The sequence below is a fragment of the Syngnathoides biaculeatus genome, chromosome 19, assembly GCF_019802595.1.
Source record: "Syngnathoides biaculeatus isolate LvHL_M chromosome 19, ASM1980259v1, whole genome shotgun sequence".
Taxonomy (NCBI): domain Eukaryota; kingdom Metazoa; phylum Chordata; class Actinopteri; order Syngnathiformes; family Syngnathidae; genus Syngnathoides; species Syngnathoides biaculeatus.
Window position 1 is genome coordinate 1,687,064 of NC_084658.1, and position 23,395 is coordinate 1,710,458.

General features: G+C 44.5%; 1 protein-coding gene and 1 long non-coding RNA gene across 3 annotated transcripts in view; one reads left to right on the forward strand and one right to left on the reverse strand.

Moving 5' to 3' along the window:
- The window catches only part of LOC133493015 (uncharacterized), a 65,582-nt gene extending 43,665 nt beyond the window's left edge, over positions 1-21,917 (reverse strand). For both annotated transcript variants that reach the window (XR_009792821.1, XR_009792820.1), the window contains exon 1: positions 21,121-21,917. This is a non-coding gene — a long non-coding RNA (uncharacterized LOC133493015). The remainder of the gene's footprint in view (positions 1-21,120) is intronic.
- Positions 1-23,096, forward strand: part of zgc:101569 (uncharacterized protein LOC449822 homolog) — an 87,876-nt gene extending 64,780 nt beyond the window's left edge. The window contains exons 5-8 of the mRNA XM_061805930.1: positions 4,891-5,040; positions 13,049-13,164; positions 22,584-22,701; positions 22,781-23,096. Coding sequence (XP_061661914.1) covers positions 4,891-5,040; positions 13,049-13,164; positions 22,584-22,691 — 374 coding nt within the window. The 3' untranslated portion in view covers positions 22,692-22,701; positions 22,781-23,096. The remainder of the gene's footprint in view (positions 1-4,890; positions 5,041-13,048; positions 13,165-22,583; positions 22,702-22,780) is intronic.
- Positions 23,097-23,395: the final 299 nt, after the last annotated feature.

Here is a 23,395-nt window from a genome sequence, read left to right on the forward strand (position 1 = left end):
CTGATGGTGCGTTTGGATGAGGTGGTGTCCCCCAGCCTCACATGTTGTGTTCTGCCCGTCAGGAAGTTGTAGATCCACCGGGAGATGGCAGGCGAGACGCCAAGCTGGAGAAGTTTGGAGGAGAGGGGTTCAGGGATGATGGTGTTGAACTCACAGCTGAAGTCCATGAAGAGCATCTTCGCATAGGCTGTCGAGATGTTCAGGGATGAAGTGCAGACCCATACTGACTGGATCATCTGCAGACCTGTTCGCTAGATAGGCAAACTGCAGTGAGTCCAGCAACAGGCCTGTAGTCATTAAGACCTGAGACTGCTGCTATTTTGGGTGACCGGTATAATGGTGGAGTGTTTGAAACAGGCTGGTACTTCACACAGTTCTAGAGACCTGTTCAAGAACTTTACGAAGACATGATCAAGTTGGTCTTTGCAGACTTTGAGGACACAAGGTCTGGGCCCGGTGCTTTGTTAATCTTCTGATGTTTGAAGATCTGTCTTATGTCCCCTTCATGGATGCTCAACGGTGGAGTGGAAGGTGGTGCGGCTTGGTGGATGCGTAGTGTGGAAGTGTCTATTTCCAATCTGTACTTAAAGCTATTTAGCTCGTCGGCCAGCCCGTCTTGTTTTCTACCGGGGGTGAACGTCGCTTATAGTAAGTGAGCGATTGTAGATCGTGCCAAACATATTTGGAGTGATTCGCGCCAAGGTGTTTTTCCAGTTTAACTGGATAGTCTCTCTTTGCAAAGTTAATTTATTTAGTCATCTTATTTCTCGTGCGATTGTAGAGGGCCCTGTCCTCACTGCGATGTGCAATCTCTTTTGCCTGGTGGAGTTGCTTAAGTCTGGCTGAAAACCATGGCTTGTTGTTATTGAACGTGCAAAAGGATTTTGTTGGAACACACACCGCCTCACAGAAACTCACATTCGGGGTAACACTACCTGTGTATTCATCTAGACTGCGCGCTGAATTTTCAAGACACTCAAGTCTATATAGTCAAAGCAGCTTTGAAGTTTTAATTTTGCCTCATTGGTCCACTTTTTAACTGATTTAACTGATTCCACTTCATCGCCGACACGTAGCCTGGAAGAATACGCCAACGTGTAACTCTGGAAAAACATCCAGAGAATTGGTGAGAGTTGTCGATAAAAAAAGTTCGCAGAAGGCTCTCTGATGGTTAGCAAGTCCTCTTTTGTGTACTTGAGTCCCGAGACACCCGAAAAACACACGTTTCCAGTGAGAATGGGACTCCTCCAAGGCTCCTCTTTGTCACAGATTTGGTTCATAACTTTTTATGGATAGAATTTCTTGGTGCAGCCAAGGTGTAGCACGTAGTGTCTGGTTTAGTATCCTCAACATTGCATCTCTGTTCTTTGCAAATGATGTAGTTTTTTTGGCTTCATCAACCCGTAATCTCCAACGGTCACTGTAGCGGTTCGCAGCTGAGTGTTAAGCGGCTGGGATGAGACTCAGCTTCTCCAAATCTGAGACCACTGTCCTCAGTCAGAAAACAGTGCCGTGCCTTTTCCAGGTCGGGGCGGAGATCCTGCCCCAAGTGGAGGGGTTCAAGTATCTTGTGATCTTGTTCATGAGTGGGGGAAGAATGGGGTGTGAGATCGTCAGGCTGATCGGTGCAGCATCTGCAGTGATGCGGACTTTGTACCGGTCCATTGTGGTAAAGAGGGAGCTAAGTCGGAAGGCGAAGTTCTCAATTTACCAGTCAATCTATGTTCCTACCCTTTTGGTCATGAGCTGTGTGTCATGACTAAAAGAACAACATCCCAGACGCCAGGGTGTCCGGGCTCTCCCTTCAAGATAGGGTGAGAAGCTCGGTCAGCCGGGAGGGGCTCAGTGTTGAGCCGCTGCTCCTCCGCATTGAGAGGAGTCAAATGATGTGGCTGGGCCATCTGATCTGGATACCTCCCAGACGCCTCCCTGATGAGATGTTCCGGGTACGTCCCACCAGAAAGAGACCCTGGGGATGACCCCAGGACATGCTAGAGAGACTATGTCTCTCGGCTGGCATGGGAACGCCTCGGGTACCCTCCACAAGAGCTGGGATGAATTGGCTGTGGAAAGGGAACTCTGGGTATCCCTGCTAAAGCTACTGCACCTGTGACCAGATGCGGAGAAGTGGTAAAAGATGGATGGATGGTCAAATCCATATTGTGCAAAATTCTCAGGTGAATTGACAATATTGCTTTTAGGCACATTTTTTAAACCTGAATTTTAATGGATTCAAGCATCGCAGGTGCTGTGTATAATCTCACTCGAACCCTGACCCTAGCCATAGGAAATTAATAAAATATTTTGTGAAAAATGTCACATTATTCACAATAAATGTCAGTAAATTAGCTTAAAGTTGTAAACATTTCATACCTGGTGGTATAACCCTAACTTGCAATTACTGCATCAAGCTTCCGACCCATTGACTTCACCAGACTGTTGCATTTAAAAAAAATCTTTTTCCAGGCTTTTACTACAGCCTTTTTTGGTTCTTGATTGTTTCTGGGGGTTTCTCACTTAATTCTCCTCTTAAGGAGATAAAATGCATCCTCTATTTCTACTTAAGGCTAGGTGATTGTCTTGGCCAGTCTCAGACTTTCCACATTTTCCTCCTGATGAAGTCCGATGGTGTGTTGGTAGTATGTTTTGGGTCATTGTCTTGCTGCATTATGAAGTTCTCCTGGTTAGTTTGGATGCATTTTTCTTTAAATTGTCCAACAAAATGATTTGCCAAAATCCACAATCAATGGGTGAAGGAACTCCACTGTTCGACGAAGACCTCTTGAGAGTAGGAGTGTGTCATTTTACACAGCATGAATGGGAAAACTATAAAGTATTTAATCAAAGTGATTAGATTTACAGTAATTGTGGAAAATGTGGGAAAAGCCTGGGGGTACATTCACTGTTTTAAATGAAGAAGAATGTTGCAGTAATGACGGCAAACAGGAACATTTTTATAAACCTACAGTTGGCTTTCTGTACGTAATCCCAGTCTAGTATCAGTCAGAAGTCTACACAGCATCTGTTAAACCAGGGATCAGGAACACATGGCTCACAAGCCATACCTGGCTCTTTTGATGGTTGCATATGGCTCGCAGAGCCCTCATAATAACATGCTTTACATTTGATTTCTGTCGTGCAGGCAATACAAACGACGCAGAGACAGTTTGTCCTCGTGTAGTAGCCATAGTTTGCTGTGGCAGTCGATGTGCGCAGGCACAGAAGGGTCGAATGCAGATCGGGTTGGAACAATAAATTATAGAAAAACCTTTGACAAAGGTCACTCAACGAAAAGAATATGAGGAGTAACAAAGTTTTCAACAAGAATGGACAGCCTTTGTGGAGGGGAAGGGTTCTGCTGTGTCTATAAATTTTCCAGATGGAGAATATGCCAAAGCATTCGTACTTGATGTTGCCAATAAACATTTTGCAACAACAACAACTTTGCATAAAGACAAGACAAGATAATCAAATGAAGGAAAGACAAGCCTTTGTCGACAAGAACTGTTCACCATCTTACTATCATGATGGCAAATCAAACTGAATTACGTTCACGATTAACGGATGGAAGTGTCAAGCCTGCAGGAAGCTTAATCTCATGATGTATGAAACAGTCTATAAAGCCATCTGCAAAACCATGCAGCACCAAAAGTCACATTAATGGTCAGAAGTACTTTTGTCATCATTGGTTAGCAACAGCGTAACAATGTTATTTGAAATAATTCAGTGACTTATTGTTCTCCTAAATGTTTGTCTTACATTAATGTGCAAATACACGTGTATTTTGTTGTTAAAATACTTTATGGCTCTTTTGAAATTCCATTTTAAAATACTGTATTTGGCATTTATGGCTTTCAGTCAAAAAGGTTCCCGACCCCTGTTCTAAACTTTGGTCATGAATAGGATCACAGTGTTTCCAAGGCTCACACACAATGACATGAGGGGACGAAGGGGTAAGGTTGGAGGAAGCTGATCTCCAGCATGATGATTTGAGGTTATAAAAACTCACCTGCCACATGTGCTTCAATAAGGATCGGCCCAGAGGAGCTGAGGGATTGTAGTATTGAACCGGGCAACTTTTCTTGTGTGGGTGCCTGTGTGTGTGTGTGTGTGTGTGTGTTTATTACTTTTCCAGCTGATGGTCTTTAAAATCTAGGACAGATGCCAGAGTGTAGCACACCTTGCACTGTAATGTGTCTTGGTCTCTGCTGGAGACAGGTACATTATACATGTCCAGGGGACAAAAAACAACAAGAAAGAACTCCGTTAAGAAGCACTATACCTTGCTAATTCTGTTAAATTACTACCAACGGTATAACAGTTTGTACATGTTTGGAAATGATTCCTGACTGTTTTTCCGCCACCATTTAAGATGATGCCGGAGACCTTAATTCATAGCATTTGTCTAAAATAAAATTCAAACCATATTAGAAAAAGAATAAACATTTGCAGAATGTTCTTTAATGGTGTTGCTATGTATCTGCCATTATATGTAAAATACAATGCCAGAAGACAATAATGCTTTTGATTATGAATGTATTTGTATTTTTTTCACTTTTTTTTTTTTTACAAGTTCAATCCAGTGATTTTTAATTTCTGACAAATGAGTGGTTAGAATTGGGCATATTAATTTCATACAATTATTAATTTAATTTCTTTTTCAGTGAGTCTGGTAGAGTTGAGTTTGTGAACATAGTAGCAACACTTTTAATCCTAATATGAAATTATGTTTCATGTATTATGTACACTGTGCATTATACAGGAATGATACACCTTTAAAGTAGAGGAAATTACCCATATAGCGTGTATGTGAAAATGTCTATTTATGCTACACAGATATATTTGATCTCATCCAAGGGAGTCTCATTATTTTGTCCTTTGTCATTGCAGGAGTTCCACTTATTGATGGGGGCACTGTGAGACTCCCACGGCTAATTGGTCTGTCTAGAGCTCTGGACCTGATTTTGACTGGAAGGCCCATTGGCGCACAGGAAGCTCTCGCGTATGGGCTGGCAAACAGAGTTGTCCCAGATGGACAAGGTATGCAAACAGTATAGTCCGGCTTGCAAATATCTGACAAAACTGTCAATTTTTAATTGTATCACAGACAAGCTTGATATTCCACTGATACGTTTGGTCTTTTATAGCCTTAAATTGATGTCTTCCCTCTGCCTTTTGGGGCTTTCCGAAGGGTTTCGAAACTATGCTGCAATGTGAAATGTCGTGGCCATGCTTTGAAGACACTGATTGAATGACTTGCAGTCACTCTGTAGTCATGTAGAAAATGTTACAATCTAAAAAACTAAAGGGAAGAACAATTATGCTAAGGCAAAGCCGGGGAAAAAAAAATCCGACAAACTACAATAACAGTGTGGAGCAGGTAACTGTTACTACTTCATTTAGTTGAAGCCATAAAAGTGTGGTACATTTTGCACATTTTGAAGTTACATTCAAGTGAAGCCAAACCCTGTATGAGTTACGTACATTTGGACTGTCACTGGAATACTGTGATGTGTTTTTTGAAAAGGTTCTGAAAAGTTGACAGCACTTGATTGATCTTTTAGGTATGATAAAATGGAGTACTGTACGGATGTAATCCGACAAGAACTCTTCATCCATTTTCTTTTTGTTTTGCTCACACTTCATGGCTAAGTTTTCTACCAGTAGGCATTGATTTCAGGACTCCTAGACTAAGAAAGGACACATTACATCATGGGTATCTTGTCAGCAGGGTCACTACCTTCCGCAAACTCCTCAGATGGTGTGTTCAGGGTGATGAGGTGTGTGCTTTTACGCCAAACATGTTGTTTTGTATTTTGGTTTCATCTGACCGGAGCACCTTCTTCCACATTTGATGTTTCTACCAGGTGGCTTTTGGCAAACTTTAAACGATACATTTTATGGATATCTTTGAGAAATGGCTTTCTTCTTGCCACTCTTCCATAAAGGCCAGATCTGTGCAGTGAACAACTGATTGTTGTCGTATGGACAGACTCTCCCACCTCAGCTGTAGACCTCTGCAGTTCATCCAGAATGATCATGGGCCTTTTGGGTGCATCCCTGATCAGTCTTCTTGTTTGAGGTGAAAGTTTAGAGGGACGGCCGGGTCTTGGTGGATTTGCAGTGGTCTGATACTCCTTCCATTTCAATATGATTGCTTTCACAGTGCTCCTTGAAATGTTTAAAGCTTGGGAAATGTTTTTGTCTCCAAATCCTGGTTTAAGCTTCTCCACAACAGTATCTTGGACCTTCCCGGTGTGTTCCTTGGTCTTCAGAGCATCAGCTTTCTGCACTTTAAACAGAACCCTGAGACTATCACAGAGCAGGTGCATTTATAGACTTGATCACACACGTGTGAATTGTATTTATCATCATCAGTCAACATTGGATCATTCAGAGATCCTCACTGAACTTCTGGAGTGAGTTTGGTGCACTGAAAATAAAGGCACCGAAAATTATTGCACGCCCCACTTTTTTTTTTGTTAAAAAAGTATAACATATGCAGATATATAACAATGCAGCCCTATGGGGGCACAAACCAGTGCAATCTGTAGGCCGGTCCCAAGCCCAGATAAATGCAGAGGGTTGCGTCAGGAAGGGCATCCGGTGTAAAAACTGTGCCAAACAAATATGAGCGTTCATCTAAAGAATCCCATACCGGATCGGTCGTTGCCCGGGTTAACAACGCCCGCCCCCGGCACTGCTAACCTGCAGGGCGTCGGTGGAAATTCAGCTACTGTGGGTCAAAGACAAAAAAGAGGAGGAAACTGGATCCATCGTCAGAAGAAAAAGAGGAATGCACAGATCCTACGACTGAGTGTAGGGACTTTGAATGTTGGGACTATGACAGGAAAAGACCAGGAGTTGGTTGACATGATGATTAGGAGAAAGGTTGATGTACTGTCCATTCAAGAGAGCAGGTGGAAAGGTAGCAAGGCTAGAAGTTCAGGAGCAGGGTTTAAATTATTCTACCACGGAGTAGATGGGAAGAGAAATGGAATAGGGGTTATTTTAAAGGAAGAGCTGGCTAAGAATGTCTTGGAGGTGGAAAGAGTATCAGATCGAGTAATGAGAATAAAATTTGAAATTGAGGGTGTTATGTATAATGTGGTTAGCGGGTATGCCCCACAGGTTGGATGTGACCTTGAGTTGAAAGAGAAATTCTGGAAGGAACTAGATGAAGTAGTTCTGAGCATCCCAGACAGCGAGAGAGTTGTGATTGGTGCAGATTGTAATGGACATATGGGCGATGAAGAAGTGATGGGTAAGTATGGCATCCAGGAAGGGAACTTTGAGGGAGAGATGGTGGTGGACTTTGCAAAAAGGATGGAGATGGCTGTAGTGAACACTTATTTACAGAAGAGGGAGGAACATATAGTGACCTACAAGAGCGGAGGTAGAAGCACGCAGGTGGATTATATTTTGCGCAGATGATGTAATCTGAAGGAGATTACTGACTGTAAAGTGGTTAGAGCTCAGTGGTTAGAGCACTGGTTTGGTAAACCAGGGGTTGTGGGTTCGTATCCCACTGGGGCCTCCACTCCCTGAGAAGGGTTGCGTCAGGAAGGGCTTCCGGTGTAAAAATTGTGCCAAACATATATGTGCGTTCATCTGAGATGACACGCTGTGGCAACCCCCGAAAAGAACAAGCCGAAAGTAACCTCCAAAGTAGTGGTAGGGGAGAGTATAACTCGACAGCAGAGGATGGTGGTGTGTAGGATGACTCTGGTGGTGGGTAGGAAGATGAAGAAGACAAAGGTAGAGCAGAGAACCATGTGGTGGAAGTTGAGAAAGGAAGAATGTTGTGGGGCCTTTCGGAAAGAGGTGAGACAGGCTCTCGATGGACAGCAGAAGCTCCCGGAAGACTGGACGACGACAGCCAAGGTAATCAGAGAGACAGTCAGGAGAGTACTTGGTGTGTCTTCTGGTAGGAAAGGGGAGAAGGAGATTTGGTGGTGGAACCCCAAAATACAGGGAGTCATACAAGGAAAGAGATTAGCGAAGAAAAAGTGGGATACTGAGAGGACTGAGGAGAGGCGAAAGGAGTACATCGAGATGCGACGTAGGGCAAAGGTAGAGGTGGCAAAAGCTAAACAAGAGGCATATGAAGGCATGTACACCAGGTTGGACACGAAAGAAGGAGAAAAGGATCTTTACAGGTTGGCCAGACAGAGGGATAGAGATGGGAAGGATGTGCGGCAGGTAAGGGTTATTACGGATCGAGATGGAAAGAATACTTTGAGAAGTTGATGAATGAAGAAAATGAGAGAGAAGGAAGAGTTGAAGAGGCAAGTGTGAAGGACCAGGAAGTGGCAATGATTACTAAGGGGGAAGTCAGAAAGGCACTACAAAGGATGAAAAATGGAAAGGCAGTTGGTCCTGATGACATACCGGTAGAGGTATGGAAGCAATTTGGAGATATGGCTGTGGAGTTTTTGACCAATTTATTCAACAGAATACTAGCGGTCGAAAAGATACCTGAAGAATGGAGGAAAAGTGTTCTAGTCCCCATTTTTAAGAACAAAGGCAGTGTTCAGAGCTGTGGGAATTATAGAGGAATAAAGTTGATGAGCCACACAATGAAGTTATGGGAAAGAGTAGTGGAGGCTAGACTCAGGACAGAAGTAAGTATCTGCAAGCAACAGTATGGTTTCATGCCTAGAAAGAGTACCACAGATGGATTATTTGCCTTGAGGATGCTAGTGGAAAAGTACAGAGAAGGTCAGAAGGAGCTACATTGTGTCTTTGTGGATCTAGAGAAAGCCTACGACAGAGTACCTAGAGAGGAACTGTGGTACTGCATGCGTAAGTCTGGTGTGGTAGAGAAGTATGTTAAAATAGTCCAGGACATGTATGATGGCAGCAAAACAATGGTGAGGTGTGCCTTAGGTGTGACAGAGGAATTTAAGGTGGAGGTGGGACTGCATCAGGGATCAGCTCTGAGCAGGTGCAGGTGAAGGAACAATTAGAAAGATGGAGACATGCACTGGAAAGGAGAGGAATGAAGATTAGCCGAAGTAAAACAGAATATATGTGCGTGAATGAGAAAAGTAGAGGGGGAAGAGTGAGGCTACAGGTAGAAGAGATAGCGAAGGTGGACGACTTCAAATATTTAGGGTCAACAATCCAGAGCAATGGGGAGTGTGGTAAGGAAGTGAAGAAACTGGTCCAAGCAGGTTGGAACAGCTGGCGAAAGGTGTCTGGTGTGTTATGTGACAAAAGAGTCTCTGCTAGGATGAGTGGCAAAGTTTACAAAACAGTGGTGAGGACGGTGGCACTGAAGAAACAACAGGAAGCAGAACTGGAGGTGGCAGAAATGAAGATGTTGAGGTTCTCGCTCGGAGTGACAAGGTTGGATTGGATTAGAAATGAGCTCATTAGAGGGACAGCCAAAGTTGGATGTTTTGGAGACAAGATTCGAGAGAGCAGACTTCGATGGTTTGGACATGTTCAGAGGCGAGAGAGTGAGTATATTGGTAGAAGGATGCTGAGGATGGAGCTCCCAGGCAAAAGAGCGAGAGGAAGACCAAAGAGAAGGTTTATGGATGTGGTGAGGGAAGACATGAGGGCAGTTGGGGTTAGAGAGGAAGATGCAGGAGATAGGCTATGATGGCAAAAGATGACACTCTATGGCGACCCCTCACGGGACAAGCCGAAAGGAAAGAAGAAGCACGCTTCTGATTCATTCACACCGTCATGGTGCCTCAAAAGCCTAACTTCTGTTGTCTTTGATCATATCCAAAAGTTTTACATTTTCGCCGATCCATCAGTTTCTTCTTCCTCAGTAACCAGGCTGTTTGTCTGCAATGCACAAAAAAACCAACGCAGCTCCATCTTCTTTCTCAGTTACCAGGCTGTTTCTCTGCAATCCACTGTCCACAAAGTGAATGCAGCTCCCTTTTCGAACAATCTTATTTTGCATCTTCCTCTTCAACTTGGGTGGTTTGGTGGGAGCTTTAAGATTAACCACACCGCTTGGATGGATTTTGAATTTGAGAGGTTGTCATGCACACACTCTAACAGCAGCAAGGAAGGAGGAGGGAGAGAGAAAGAATGTTACTGGGTGGAGCTCCGATGATGCAGCCAATCAGCTACGCACTCTAAGCCAATGTGGATTTTTTTTTTTTTTTTTTTTGTGGAGTCGGGGAGGGAGACCGTAATGCACCGAGGCCGCAAAAGGCTAAGCGCGAAGTAGAGGGATTGCTGGAGTCAGACTCTCCTCCCCACACTGTTTGGGCTCTGGTACCAGTCCTCTTGAGAGGGGTTGGACTATGTTTCACTCTGGAGTTGTCCTTGGTGAGAGGTGCCGAGCAGGTGTGGTGTACCCCGAGCTCGGCACCTGTACGTTGAGACCTGGTGGACGCCAGGGTAGCCTCCTTCAGCCTTTGGGTCGGGGGATGGGTCCTGTTGTTTGTGCCTATGAACCAAACAACAGTTCAGAGTACCGACCCCTTTTGGAGTGCTTAGAGGGAGTGCTGGAGACCTCTCTCTATGGAGAATCGATTATTTTGCTGGGGGACTTCAATGATCACATGGAAAATGACAGTGAGACCTGAAAGGGCGTGATTTGGAAGAATGCCCCCCCCAGTCAGAACCCGAGTGTTGTTCTGTTACTTGACTTCTGTGCTCCTCACAGATGGTCCATAACGAACACCATGTTCAGGCATAAGGGTGTCCAAATGTGAACTTGGCACCAGGACACCCTCGGTCACAGTTCGATGATCAACTTTGTGGTCTTGTGGCCACATGTCCTGGACACTCGGGTGAAGAGAGGGCCGGAGCTGTCAACTGCTCACCACCTGGTAGTGAGTTGGGTCTGATGGTGCGGGAAAATGCCAGTCTGACATGGCAAGCCCAAACTTATTGTGAGTGTCCGCTGGGTACAGCTGGCAGATTGCCCTGTAAGAAGGAGTTTCAACTCCCAACTTCGACAGAACTCTCACCTCTCACAGAACTTTGCTCATGTTCCGAGGGAGGCAGGGGACATTGAGTCCGAATGAATGATGTTCCGCACCTCCATTATTCAGGTGGACGACTGGAGCTGTGGCTGTAAGGTAGTTAGTTCCTGGAGTGACATCAATCTCCAAAGAGGAGAGCAATAGTGAGAGATGCCGTCAAGCTGAAGAAAGAGTCCTCTTGGGCTTTTTTGTCCTGCGGATCTCCCCAGGCAGATGATGGGTACCGGCTGGCCTGGCGGAATGCATCTCTGTAGTTGCTGAGGCAAAAACCCGGGCGTGGGAGGAGTTTGGTCAGGCCTGGAAAACGACTTCAAGATAGCGTCAAGGAAATTCTGGTCCCCCCTCCGGTGTCTTGGGAGGGGGAAGCAGTCCATCTTCAACACTGTGTATAGCAAGGTTGGGGCGCTGCTGACGTTGAGTCAGGACGTTGTGAGTCGGTGGGGAGAATATGTCAAACACCTCCTCAATTCCATTGACATGCCTTCCCATGAGGAAGCAGGGTCTTGGTTCTCTCAGACGGAGTCTTCTAATCTCTTCTGTTGAGATCACATAGGTGGTTAAAAATCTCCTCGGTGGCAAGACTCCAGGGGTGGATGAGATTTCCCCAGAGTTCCTAAAAGCTTTGGATGTTGTGAGCCTGTCCTGGTTGACACGCTTCTACAACATCGCATTGACTTTGGGGACAGTGCCTTTGGATTGGCAGACCTGGGCGGTGGTCCCCCTTTTTGAGAAGGGGGACCGCAGGGTGTGTTCCAACTAAAGCGGATCACACTCCTCAGGCTCCCTGGTAAGGTCTATTCAGGGGTGCTGGAGATGAGGGTCATTCGGAAAGTCTCTTCTCAGATTCAGGAGGAGCAGTGTGGTTTTCGTCCTGGCTGTAAAACAGTGGACCTGCTCTTTACCCTCAGCAGGGTCCTCAAGTGTGCAAGGGAGTTTGCCCAACCAATCTACATGTGTTTTTTTGGACTTGGAGAAGGCATACGACCATGTTCCTCAGGTAGTTTTGTGCTCTTTTGGGAGTAGGGAATACTAAACGCCCTCATACGGGATATTCGGTCCCTGTACGACTGGTGTCAGTGTTTTGTCAGAATTGCTGGCAGTAAGTCGGATTCATTTCTGGTGAGGGTTGGACTTTGCCAAGGCGGCCTTTTGTTACTGATTCGGTTCATAGCTTTTGTGGACATACCTCGGCAGAGTTGAGGTGTAGAGGGTGTCCGGTTTGGTTTCCTCAGCAATGCATCTCTGGTTTTTGCAGATGATGTGGTCTTGTTGGCTTCATCAAGACGTGATCTCTAACATTAACTTGCAACCGAGTGGGAAGCAGCTGGGATGACAACAAACACCCCCAAATCTGAGACCATGGTCCTCAGTTGGAAAAGGGTGGCATGCCCTCTCTAAGTGGGGGATGAGATCCTGCCTGAAGTGGAAGAGTTCAAGTATCTTGGGGTCTTGTTCATGAGTGAAGGAAGAATTGAGCGGGAGATCAACAGGCTTATCGGTGCAGCGTCTGAAGTGATGTGGACTTTGTATCGATCTGTTGTGGTAAAGAAAGAGGTAAGTCAAAAGTCGAAATTTCAATTTACCAGTCGATCTACGTTCCGACCCTCACCTATGGTCACGAGCTTTGGGTCGTGACCAAAAGAACAAGATCATGGATACAAGCAGCCGAAATGAATTTCCTCCGCAGGGTGTCAAGGCTCTTCCTTAGAAATAGGGTCAGAAGCTCGATCATCCAGGAGGGGCTCAATGTCGAGCCACTGCTCCTTCTCATTTAGAGGAGCCAGATGAGGTAGCATCTGATTTGGATGCCTCCCGGACGCCTCTCTGGTGACGGTGTTCTGGGTACATGCCACTGGAAGGAGACCCCGTGGACAACCCAGGACACGTTGGAGAGACTACGTCTCTTTGCTGGCCATGGAACGCCTCAGGATACCCCTGGAAGAGCTGGATTGAGTGGCTGGACAAAGGGAAGTCTCGGCATCTGCTAGAGCTCCTGCCTGGACCCAACCTGGAAAAGGGGTAGATGTATGGATAGACAAATGGCCACATTTATCGTGCATCCTTTACATTCTTGTGTGTTGTAACCACAGGATTACAGGCGGCTCTTCAACTTGCCGAACAGATCGACTCCTTCCCTCAAGAGTGCCTGAGAGCCGATCGCTCCTCAGCCATCTACAGCTGCTACGACGCACCCTCTTTCACACAGGTACATACTTCTTTTACATCCAGTATTTTAAACTGCTATTTAACGTCAAAGAATGAGGCTTTAATTCAATAAATTCTTGCTTCAAGCCCTTTATCCTCATTGAATTTTACTATGAATAGCTCATTATTAGGGTTGGGCATCGTTTGAATTTGATTGTTTCTCGTTCCAATCCCGGTTCTTATTTCGATTCCAATTCCAAACTTGGAAAAACTTTGCATCATTTAAATAAAGGCCAATTTATGAACAGCTGTTTTCATAGCAGTCCGCAGCATAAACTAAAATGAACATTTGGCTCAGGGTTCCTTATAACTAGTAGCAATATCAAACCTAGGACCTAAAAGGCAATGTGTGTGGAACTAACCGAGTTACCATATTTTCACGACTATCATGCGTTTCAGAGTATCAAGCGAACCTTCAAAGAATGGCCTATTTGAGAACTGTTTTCATATATAGGGCGCACTGCATTCTAGGGCGCATAGAATCGAAGCTACAGTAGTGGCTGGTTTTGTTTTGCACCCACTAGATGGACCTGCGCAAGAGGGAATGCCAACAAAACGGTCAGATAAGTCAATCAAACTCAGGCCTCATCCACACGGGAGGCGCAAATTTTCCCATCTGACTATTTTCTGTGCCGTTTCTTTAAAACAATTGTGCTGTTTCTGTCATCCACAATGCCGTTTCCAGAGATCAGTTCACATGTCACTCCTTTGGGGGGAGGGGTGCTGTGTTGCGCAAACAATAAACAAGAGAAGAAGTCCAGGCCAGCTTCTGATCGAACATTGGAACTTAGCATCCCGTGTTGATCATGGATGAGAAGAGAAGACTGACGATGGATTTTTCAATGTGCTGAGTCGTGACATACAAAAGTGTGAAGAGTGTTCGCCACAAGGTGTGTCCTTCATCCTTTTTAACTGCAGTCTGATGGCATGCAGTGTAATCATACATCACAGGGTAATCCACTTGAATTTCAGTTGCATGAGGTCTTGTGTGTGTTTTTTTCCAAAAAATAAAGGTTTTTTCCAAATATTAAACTGGTGTTTGTGCCTCCCTTCTCCTTGCTATGTGTTCCTAACATATTTGTATTTCGAAAGTCGTCCGCTTGCTCTTGAATGTCAGCGGAGCTCAGGGTTTTATGTTGAAATGACAATAAAACAGTTGTTGCAGAACAAATTTCATTAATCTCCTGTGTCAAGCATTCTGACAACTCCGTTTACTCTCAAAATTAATTAACAGATGTTTTATTTTACCGTAATTTCGCGTATATAATGGGCAATTTTTTCCAAAAATATTTTCAAAAGTCAATAGAGCACATTATGATAGGGTATGAATGAAAAATAAAAAACACAATCACATTGGTTAGTCTTATACAGGTTCATAGAGTGGTAAAAATATCCATTTCAATATGATATTTGATGTCTTATGTTAAACATTGATATATATTAGAATAATGTGCGCCCCCAACCACCCACCGCGGCGAACCCGGAAGCGGCGCAGCAGTTCAAAACGAGAGCTCAATAGCTTCAGGTCGCTATCAAACCAACGTGAGGTCAAAAGACATAGGACGAGCGAAATGGGCACATTAAAAAAAAACAAAAAACGGGAGGGTGCAAATAATTTAAATGCTGGCTTTTTTTAATATGCCCATTACGCTCGTTTCTACGTAGTTTGGGCTGTTGTTGTTTTGATAGCGACCTGACGCCATCGGAAAAGTTAGGACGAATGGAGGGAGAGGGGCGATGCTGCAGAACCTAAACGAATAAAAAAAATGTTTCCAAACAAACACCATGGATGGCACAAAGGATGACATGATATGCAAGCAAAATAGGATCACTGTTCATGATTCAACGGAGGAGACACCAGAAATGGACCAAGTCATCGATGAGTTCGACATTGATGCACCAAAGATAGCTATGATAGATATTTTTCAGACTGGAGATGAGCCAGATGCATCAGGAAGGGCATCTGGCATAAAAACAGTGCCAAACAAATATGAGCGTCCATTTGACATAACACGCTGTGCTGACCCTTGCGGGACAAACCGAAAGAATGTTTAATGCAGCCCTATGGGGGCACAGGCCAGTGCAATCTGTAGGCCGGTCCCAATCCCAGATAAATACAGAGGTTTGCGTCAGGAAGGGCATCTGGCGTAAAACTGTGCCAGAACAAATATGAGCGTTTTTCTAAAGAATACGGTACCGGATCAGTCGTGGCCCGGGTTAACAACGACCGCCCCCGCCACTGCTAACCTGCAGGGCGTTGGTGGAAATTCAGCTACTGTGGGTTGAAGAGAAAGAAGAGAAGGAAACCGGATTCGTCGGCAGAAGAAGAGATATGCACAGCAATGTTGGGACGATGACAGGAAAAGCTCAGGAATTGGATGACGTGATGATTAGGAGAGAGGTTGATATATTGTGCATCCAAGAGAGCAGGTGGAAAGGTACTAAGCCAAGAAGTTTAGGAGCAGGGTTTAAATTATTTTACCATGGAGTAGATGGGAATAGAAACGGAGTCTGGGTTATTTTAAAGGAAGAGCTGGCTAAGAATGTCTTGTAGGTGAAAAGAGTATCAGATCAAGTGATGAGACTGAAATTTGAAATTGAGGATGTTATGTATAATGTGATAAGCGGCTATGCCCCATAGGTAGGATGTGACCAAGAGATGAAAAAGAAATTCTGGAAGAAACGAGATGAAGTAGTTCTAAGCATCCCAGACAGAGGGAGTATTGTGATTGGTGCAGATTGTAATGGACATATTGTGATGGGTAAGTACGGCATCCAGGAAAGGAACTTTGGAAATGCCAGTAGTGAACACCTTTTTCCAGAAGAGGCAGGAACATAGAGTGGCCAACAAGACCGAAGGTAGAAGCACGCAGGTGGATTATATTTTGTGCAGATGATGTGATCTAAAGGAGGTTACTGATTGTAAGGTAATGGTAGGGGAGAGTGTAGCTCGACAGCATAGGATGGTGGTGTGTAGGATGACTCTGGTGGTGGGTAGGAAGATTAAGAAGACAAAGGTAGAGCAAAGTGGAAGAATGTTGTGCAGCCTTTCGGAAAGAGGTGAGACATGCTCTCGATGGACAGGAAGACCTCCCGGAAGGCTGGACTAACACAGCCAAGGTGATCAGAGAGACAGGCAGGACAGTACTTGGTGTGTCCTCTGGTAGGAAAGGGGAGAAGGAGACTTGGTGGACCCCAAAATACAGGAAGTCATACAAGGAAAGATATGAGCGACGAAGAAGTGGGACACTGAGAGCACTGAGGAGAGGTGAAAGGAATACATTGAGATGCGACATCGGACAAAGGTAGAGGTGGCGAAGGCTAAACAAGAAGCATATGGCGTGATGTACACCAGGTTGGACACGAAAGAAGGAGAAAAGGATTTCTACAGGTTGGCCAGACAGAAGGATAGAGGAAGGATGGGAAGTAGGTAAGAATAAGTGTGAAGGACCAGTAAATGGCCATAATTAGCAAGGGGGAAGTTAGAAACACACTACAAAAGATGAAGAATGGAAAGGCAGTTGGTCCTGATGACATACCAGTGGAGGTCCATCCATCCATTATCTACCGCTTTTCCGGGTCGGGTCGCGGGGGAAGTAGCTTCAGTATCGATACCCAGACTTCCCTTTCCCCAGCCTCTTCTTCCAGCTCTTCTGGAGGGATCCCGATGCGTTCCCAAGGTAGCCAAGAAACATACTCACTCCAGCGTGTCCTGCGTTGTCCTCGGGGTCTCTTTCCGGTGGGGCATGCCCGGAACACCTCACCAGGGAAGCGTCCGGGAGGCATCCGAATCAGATGCCCCAGCCACCTCATCTGGGTCCTCTCATTGCGGAGGAGCAGCGCTTCGACACTGAGCCTCTCCCAGATGACGGAGCTACTCACCCTATCTCTAAGGGAGAGCCTGGACCCCTACAGAGGAAACTGTTTTCTGCCGCTTGTATCCAGGATCTAGTTCTCTCGGTCACGACCCACAACCTGATCTCCCGCTCCGTTCTTCACTCACTCGCGAAGAAGACCCCAAGATACTAGAACTCCTTCACTTAGGGCAGGATCTCATCCCTGACCTGGAGAGGGCACGCCACCATTTTCCTACTGAGGACCATAGTCTTGGATTTGGAGGTGCTGACTCTCATCCCAGCCGCTCCACACTCTGCTCCGAATCGCTCCAGTGAGAGCTGGAGATCACGGTTTGATGAAGCCAACAGAACCATCTGCAAAGAGCAGACACGCCATGCTGAGGCCCCCATACCGAACACCCTCTACGGCTTGGCTGCACTTCGAAATTGTGTCCATAAAAGTTATGAACAAAATCAGTGACAAAGGCCAGCCTTGGCGGTTTCCAACTCTCACCGGAAACGATTCCGGCTTTTTGCTGGCAATGTGGACCAAACTCTTGACAGCGGTCATACACCAACAGTTAATATCACGGAGTACGGTACCCCATACTCCCGAAGAAACCCCCCACCCCCACCCCCAACAGGACTCCCCAAGTTACATGATCGAACAATTTCTCCAAGTCCACAAAACACATGGAGACTGGTTGGCCGAACTCCCATGCACCCTCGAGTATCCTGCCGAGGGTGTAGAGCTGGTCCATTGTCCCACAGCCAGGACGAAAACCACATTGCTCCTCCTGAATTTGAGATTCGACTTCCCAATGGACCTTCCTCTCCAGTACCCCTGAGTAGACCTTACCAGGGAGGCTGAGGAGTGTGATCCCTCTATAGTTGGAACACACCCTCTGGTCACCCTTCTTGAAAAGGGGGAACACCACTCCAGTCTGCCAATCCAGAGTCACTGTCCCTGATATCCACGCGATGCTGCAGAGGCATGTCAACCAGGACAGCCCCACAACATTTAGAACCTTTAGGAACTCTAGGCGAATCTCATCCACCCCCAAGGCCCTAGTACCAATGAGTTTTTTCACCACCTCGGTGACCTCAACCCCAGAGATATAAGAGCCAGCCTCATAGCATCCAGACTCAGCTTCCTCGTGGGAAGGCGTGTTGGTGGAATTGAGGAGGTTTTCAAAGTATTCTGCCCACCGACTCACAACATCTCGAGTTAAGGTCAGCAGCACCCAGTCCCCACTATACACAGTGTTGACAGTGCACTGCTTCCTCGTCCTGAGACGCCGTGGACCAGAAGTTCCTCAAAGCCTCCAGAATTCATGGCCTCACCGAAGTCCTCCCATGCCCGGGTTTTTGCCTCAGCGACCACCAAAGCTGCATTCTGCTTGGCCAGCCGGTACCTATAAGCTGCCTTGGGAGTCCGGCAGGCGTTCCCTGCATTCCCTCGAAGGACTCCAAAAAAAGTGGAACAGAGTCCAACCCTTCTCAAGAGGAGTCGTGCCACAGCCCAAGCCATCCGTAGTGGCGAGTCCAACTATATCTAGTCAGAACCTCTCGACCTCACAGGTGGTGAGCCCATGGCAAGGGGAGACCCATGTTACCCTTTCAGGCTGTGCCCGGCCGAGCCCCATGGGTGCAGGCCCGGCCACCAGGTGCTTGCCTTCGAGCCTCACCTCCAGACCTGGCTCCACAGGGGGGTCCCAGTGACCCACGAGAGAAGGCAACGGAAACCAAGATCCAATTTTTGTCCTCAGTCATACTTTGTCTGGTCCCTCATCTAGGACCTGTTTGCCATGGGTGACCCTACCAGGGGCATGAAGTCACCGACAACTTATCTCCTAGGATCATTGGGACACACAAACCCCTCCACCACGATATTTTATATATATATATATATATATATATATATATATATATATATATATATACACACATACACACACACGCACACTGCCTTGTGAAAGTATCCATCCCCTTGAACTTTTCAACCTTTCGCCACATTTCAGTCTTCAAAGATATAATTTTTTTTTTTTTTTGTCAAGAATCAACAACAACTGGGACACAGTTGTGAAGTGGAACAGAATTTCTTGGATCTTTTAAACTGTTTTTGACAAATTAAAATCTGAAAAGTGGGGCGTGCAATATTATTCGGTGTCCTTGCATTCATATTTTATAGCGCAATCTTTTGCTGCATTTACAGCTGCAAGTCGCTTGGGGTATTTCTCTATCAATTTTGCACATTGAGAGATTGAAATTCTTGCCCATTCTTCCTTGCAAAACAGCTCAAGCTCAGTGAGGTTGGATGGAAAGCGTTTGTGAACACAGTCTTCAGCTCTGCCCACAGATTCTCCAGTGGATTCAGGTCCGGACTTTGACTTGGCCATTCTAACACCTGGATACGTTTATTTGTGAACCATTCCATTGTAGATTTGGCTTTATGTTTTGGATCATTGTCCTGTTGGAAGATAAATCTTCGTCCCAGTCGCAGGTCTTATGCAGACTCCAACAGGTTTTCTTCCAGAATGGTCCTGTATTTGGCTCCATTCATCTTCCCATCAATTTTAACCATCTTCCCTGTCCTTGCTGAAGAAAAGCAGGCCCAAACCATTAGGCTGCCACCACCATCTTTGACAGTGCGGATGGTATGTTCAGGGTGATGAGCTATGATGAACTTCCATTTTCGTTTCATCTGACCAGAGCACCTTCTTCCACATTTTTGGTGTGTCTCCCGGATGGCTTGTGGCAATTTTCAAACAAGACTTTTTATGGATATCTTTAAGAAATGGCTTTCTTCTTGCCACTCTTCTATAAAGGCCAGATTTGTGCAGTGTACAACATATTTTTGTACTATGGACAGACTCTCCCACCTCAGCTGTAGATCTCTGCACTTCATCCAGAGTGATCATGGGCCTCTTGGCTGCATCTCTGATCAGTCTTCTCCTTGTTCGAGATGAAAGTTTAGAGGGACAGCTGGGTCTTGGTAGATTTGCAGTGCTCTGATACTCATTCCATTTCAATATGGTTGCTTGCACAGTGCTCTTTGAAATATTTAAAGCATGGGAAATGTTTTTATATCCAAATCCGGCTTTAAACTTCTCCACAAGAGTTTGTCAGAGACTTGATTACACACAGGTGGATTCTCTTTATCATCATCAGTTAACATTGGATCATATGGAGATCCTCACTGAACCTCTGGAGTGAGTTTGCTGCACTGAAAGTATAGGGACCAAATAATATTACATGCCCCACTTTTCAAGTTTTTATTTGTTAAAAAAGCATAAAATATCAAATATATTTCGTTCCACTTCACGATTGTGTCCCTCTGGTTGTTGATTCTTGACAAAAAAGGAATTCATTTTATATCTTTATCTTGGAAGCCTGAAATGTTGAAAAGTTCAAGGGGGCCGAATACTTTCACAAGGCATTGTATATTACCGCTACATCAGGACATGCACCAAGATGATTATTGGTTGTTGTACAGACAATTTTTTGGAAAACAATACAAGTACAAAGAATAAAAGTAAAAACCTAGTAAAATAAAAATACATATAATTGTCATTATTTTGAGCATATGGGTAGCAGCAAATTGGTGGTGCGCATTGTACAATGATAGAAGGGTTTTCCTGATTTTTTTTTTTTGGTCAACTTTGGAGGTGCCCATTATACTTCGAGGTGCATTTTACACAAGAAATTACGGTATTTACTGAGGTAACATCAGTGATGTTGTACTTTAGCAACTCAGTTTATCATTGGACAACAGCAAGGTAAAACAGGTACTGTAACTTTTTTAATCACGTAGTTGAGGGGAACTTTTCCACTTTTCAGTCAACCCAAAAAAGAAACAATCTGATTGTTACAGTGAATCACAATGTAGTAACTTTAAAACCAATAACAATATAACAACTCACGGACCACAGTTGAGACTGATATAACTTGATCTTGTTTTTGCAATATGCGCGGAATGTAGCCATCTTTTCTTTTGGTAGTTGCTGTGAAACACTAGTTTGTGTGGGTATGGAGAGATTACGTCTCTTCATAAAACGAAATCACCAAGTAGGACTGCCTCTAAATACAATGACGTTAAGTTCGCGTGCCAGCGCTTTTACCTTCATTCGAAAGGTGGCTGTTGAGACGCTTCTACTTGTCGCTCACTGTTCAACAACCCACTGTTGGAGTTTGTCCTTTAACTGTGCCCGTCTTGCTTTTTTCCCCTCTGAAACTCTGTCTCGTCTTCTTTGCTTGGTGCAGTCCATCTTGTTGCTTCCTCCACTTCCGCACCATTGATCTGTTAATGTGGAATTCTCTCACTGCTGCACGTTTCCCATGGTCTGTTTCGTGACTGATAGTGTTTAGTTTGAGCTCTGTGTTTTAAGCTTGTCTCTTGAAAAAAGCCATTTTGGGGTTTTCCCATACATACGAATAGTGTGGGATTGGAATTCCTCTTTACCCAGTTCTTACCGCTGTTACTTTGGCTGCGCCCCCTGTCTACAGTAGCCATGATTAATCAATTTTGATCCATTTATAAGGCACATTAGATTATATGGTGCGTTGTCGGCTTTTGAGAAAATTTAAGACTTTTAGGAGCGCTTTATAGTCATGAAAATATACTAACTTAATTTCATTAACTAATATTTGAACTAATAGTTGAATATTGCGTCAAAAATTCTTTTTGGGAATGTTTTATCATGTCTAATGGTTTATATGTGAAACTTTTCAGTCGATTTACTGTTTTAAGATCATAGCTCTTTATTGTGACACACTCGACTCAGCATTTTGGCACGAAAAGTAGCTTCACATGAAAATGGAGATCCATTTAATTTTTATGGTTGGAACCAAATCCTATAAAAAGTTGATTCCTTTCCAAAGCCAACAATAAGCCACAAGTTTAGTGTTTGTGGTACTGTGAGACGTTTGTGGATTTTGCCCAAATTCATTGTGATATATAGTTGCTACAGTGAAGTTCTAGCTTTTTTTTTTTTTTTTACATCAGCACTTGTTGTTTTGAAGATGGAAAAAAAATGCTAAAAACCATAAGAGCAAAAATGCAACCAATTCTTTAAATTGTTAGCTGTCTCAATGTTGGCATTGACGTATTTTGTTTCTCTCACACAATTGACTGAGAATGGAATTCTCTGATGCTTTGCTCGGTGTAGGTTGACGTTTGGATCACTTCAGATCTTACACATGAAAGCATCCTTTCCAAAATATAATCTGTTGCACTGAGATCACTCGTCATTAATTTTAACAAAGCTAAGAAGACTGATGCTACTGTTGGGCACAAGCACATCTTTGTGCGCGTTCTTCCTTTTTTGTTGGTTTTTGACGCGTCTTCGTTGGTTTATGCTACTTGTTTTTCACGTCCGGAGGGCAAGACATCAAAACTGAGAAATGAAATCGTTAAATTTGAATGAATCTGGGACAACCACAACTTTTGTCAGGTTTCAGTCAGTTCTGGATTTGCGATGCCCAACCCTTAAGATTTTTGCGAAATTATGCATTTTATATGAAAAATTAAGAATGAATGATAAATTTGACTTTTTTTTAATGGTTTTTGATTCCACCTAACAAGGCCATGCAGGATGAGATGGACCATGGAGTACCAGTTATCTTGTCAGAGGCTGTGGCAGGGGCAACTAAATTCACGAAAGGAACTGGACGTGGAGGGACATTTTCTTAAGGTTTTATATGTATGTATTTGTATATGTGTGTTATCATGCAATATAGAGATACGGCACTACAAAAAATGTTTGTCTGAATTATTGTCAGGTTTATCATCTAACTGCTGGAAGATATGCACAAGAAACAGAAACAAGAAGTCATCTTTCTGATCAGGAGAATGTGAGAGACTGACCAGTAACAGTCTCCAACAATGTTCTGAACCAACTTCTCACGTACTCTTTCTTTATTTTACACCCAAGGTCAAGACCGAAGGGTGCGCAACCAAGTTAACAAAGGCACATTCTTTTATAACGATGTTTGTGCATTGATGAACTTGTCCTCAGCCACTTCTCGGGAGATTAGAAGTCGGCTGCGCATCCTTTGTGCTTCTTTGAAGCAAGGGTAATACTTTGGCTTTGTTGCAAATCCATAATAAATATATAAACTAATACTTTGTTTATTTGTTGACTTTGTTTATTTGATTGCTTCTTCTTTTTGATTATCTGAAGCCCATTCGGCAGAACATTATTGTGCTACCTGTCGGCCGGTCCCAAGCTTGGATAAATGCAGATGGTTGCGTCAGGAAGGGCATCCGGCGTAAAACTGTGCCAAACATATGAGCGTTCATCATACGAATTCCATAACGGTTAGGTCGTGGCCCAGGCTTCCTACACCCGGACCCGGAAATGTTAATCTGCAAGGCGTAGGTAGAAATTCAGATAA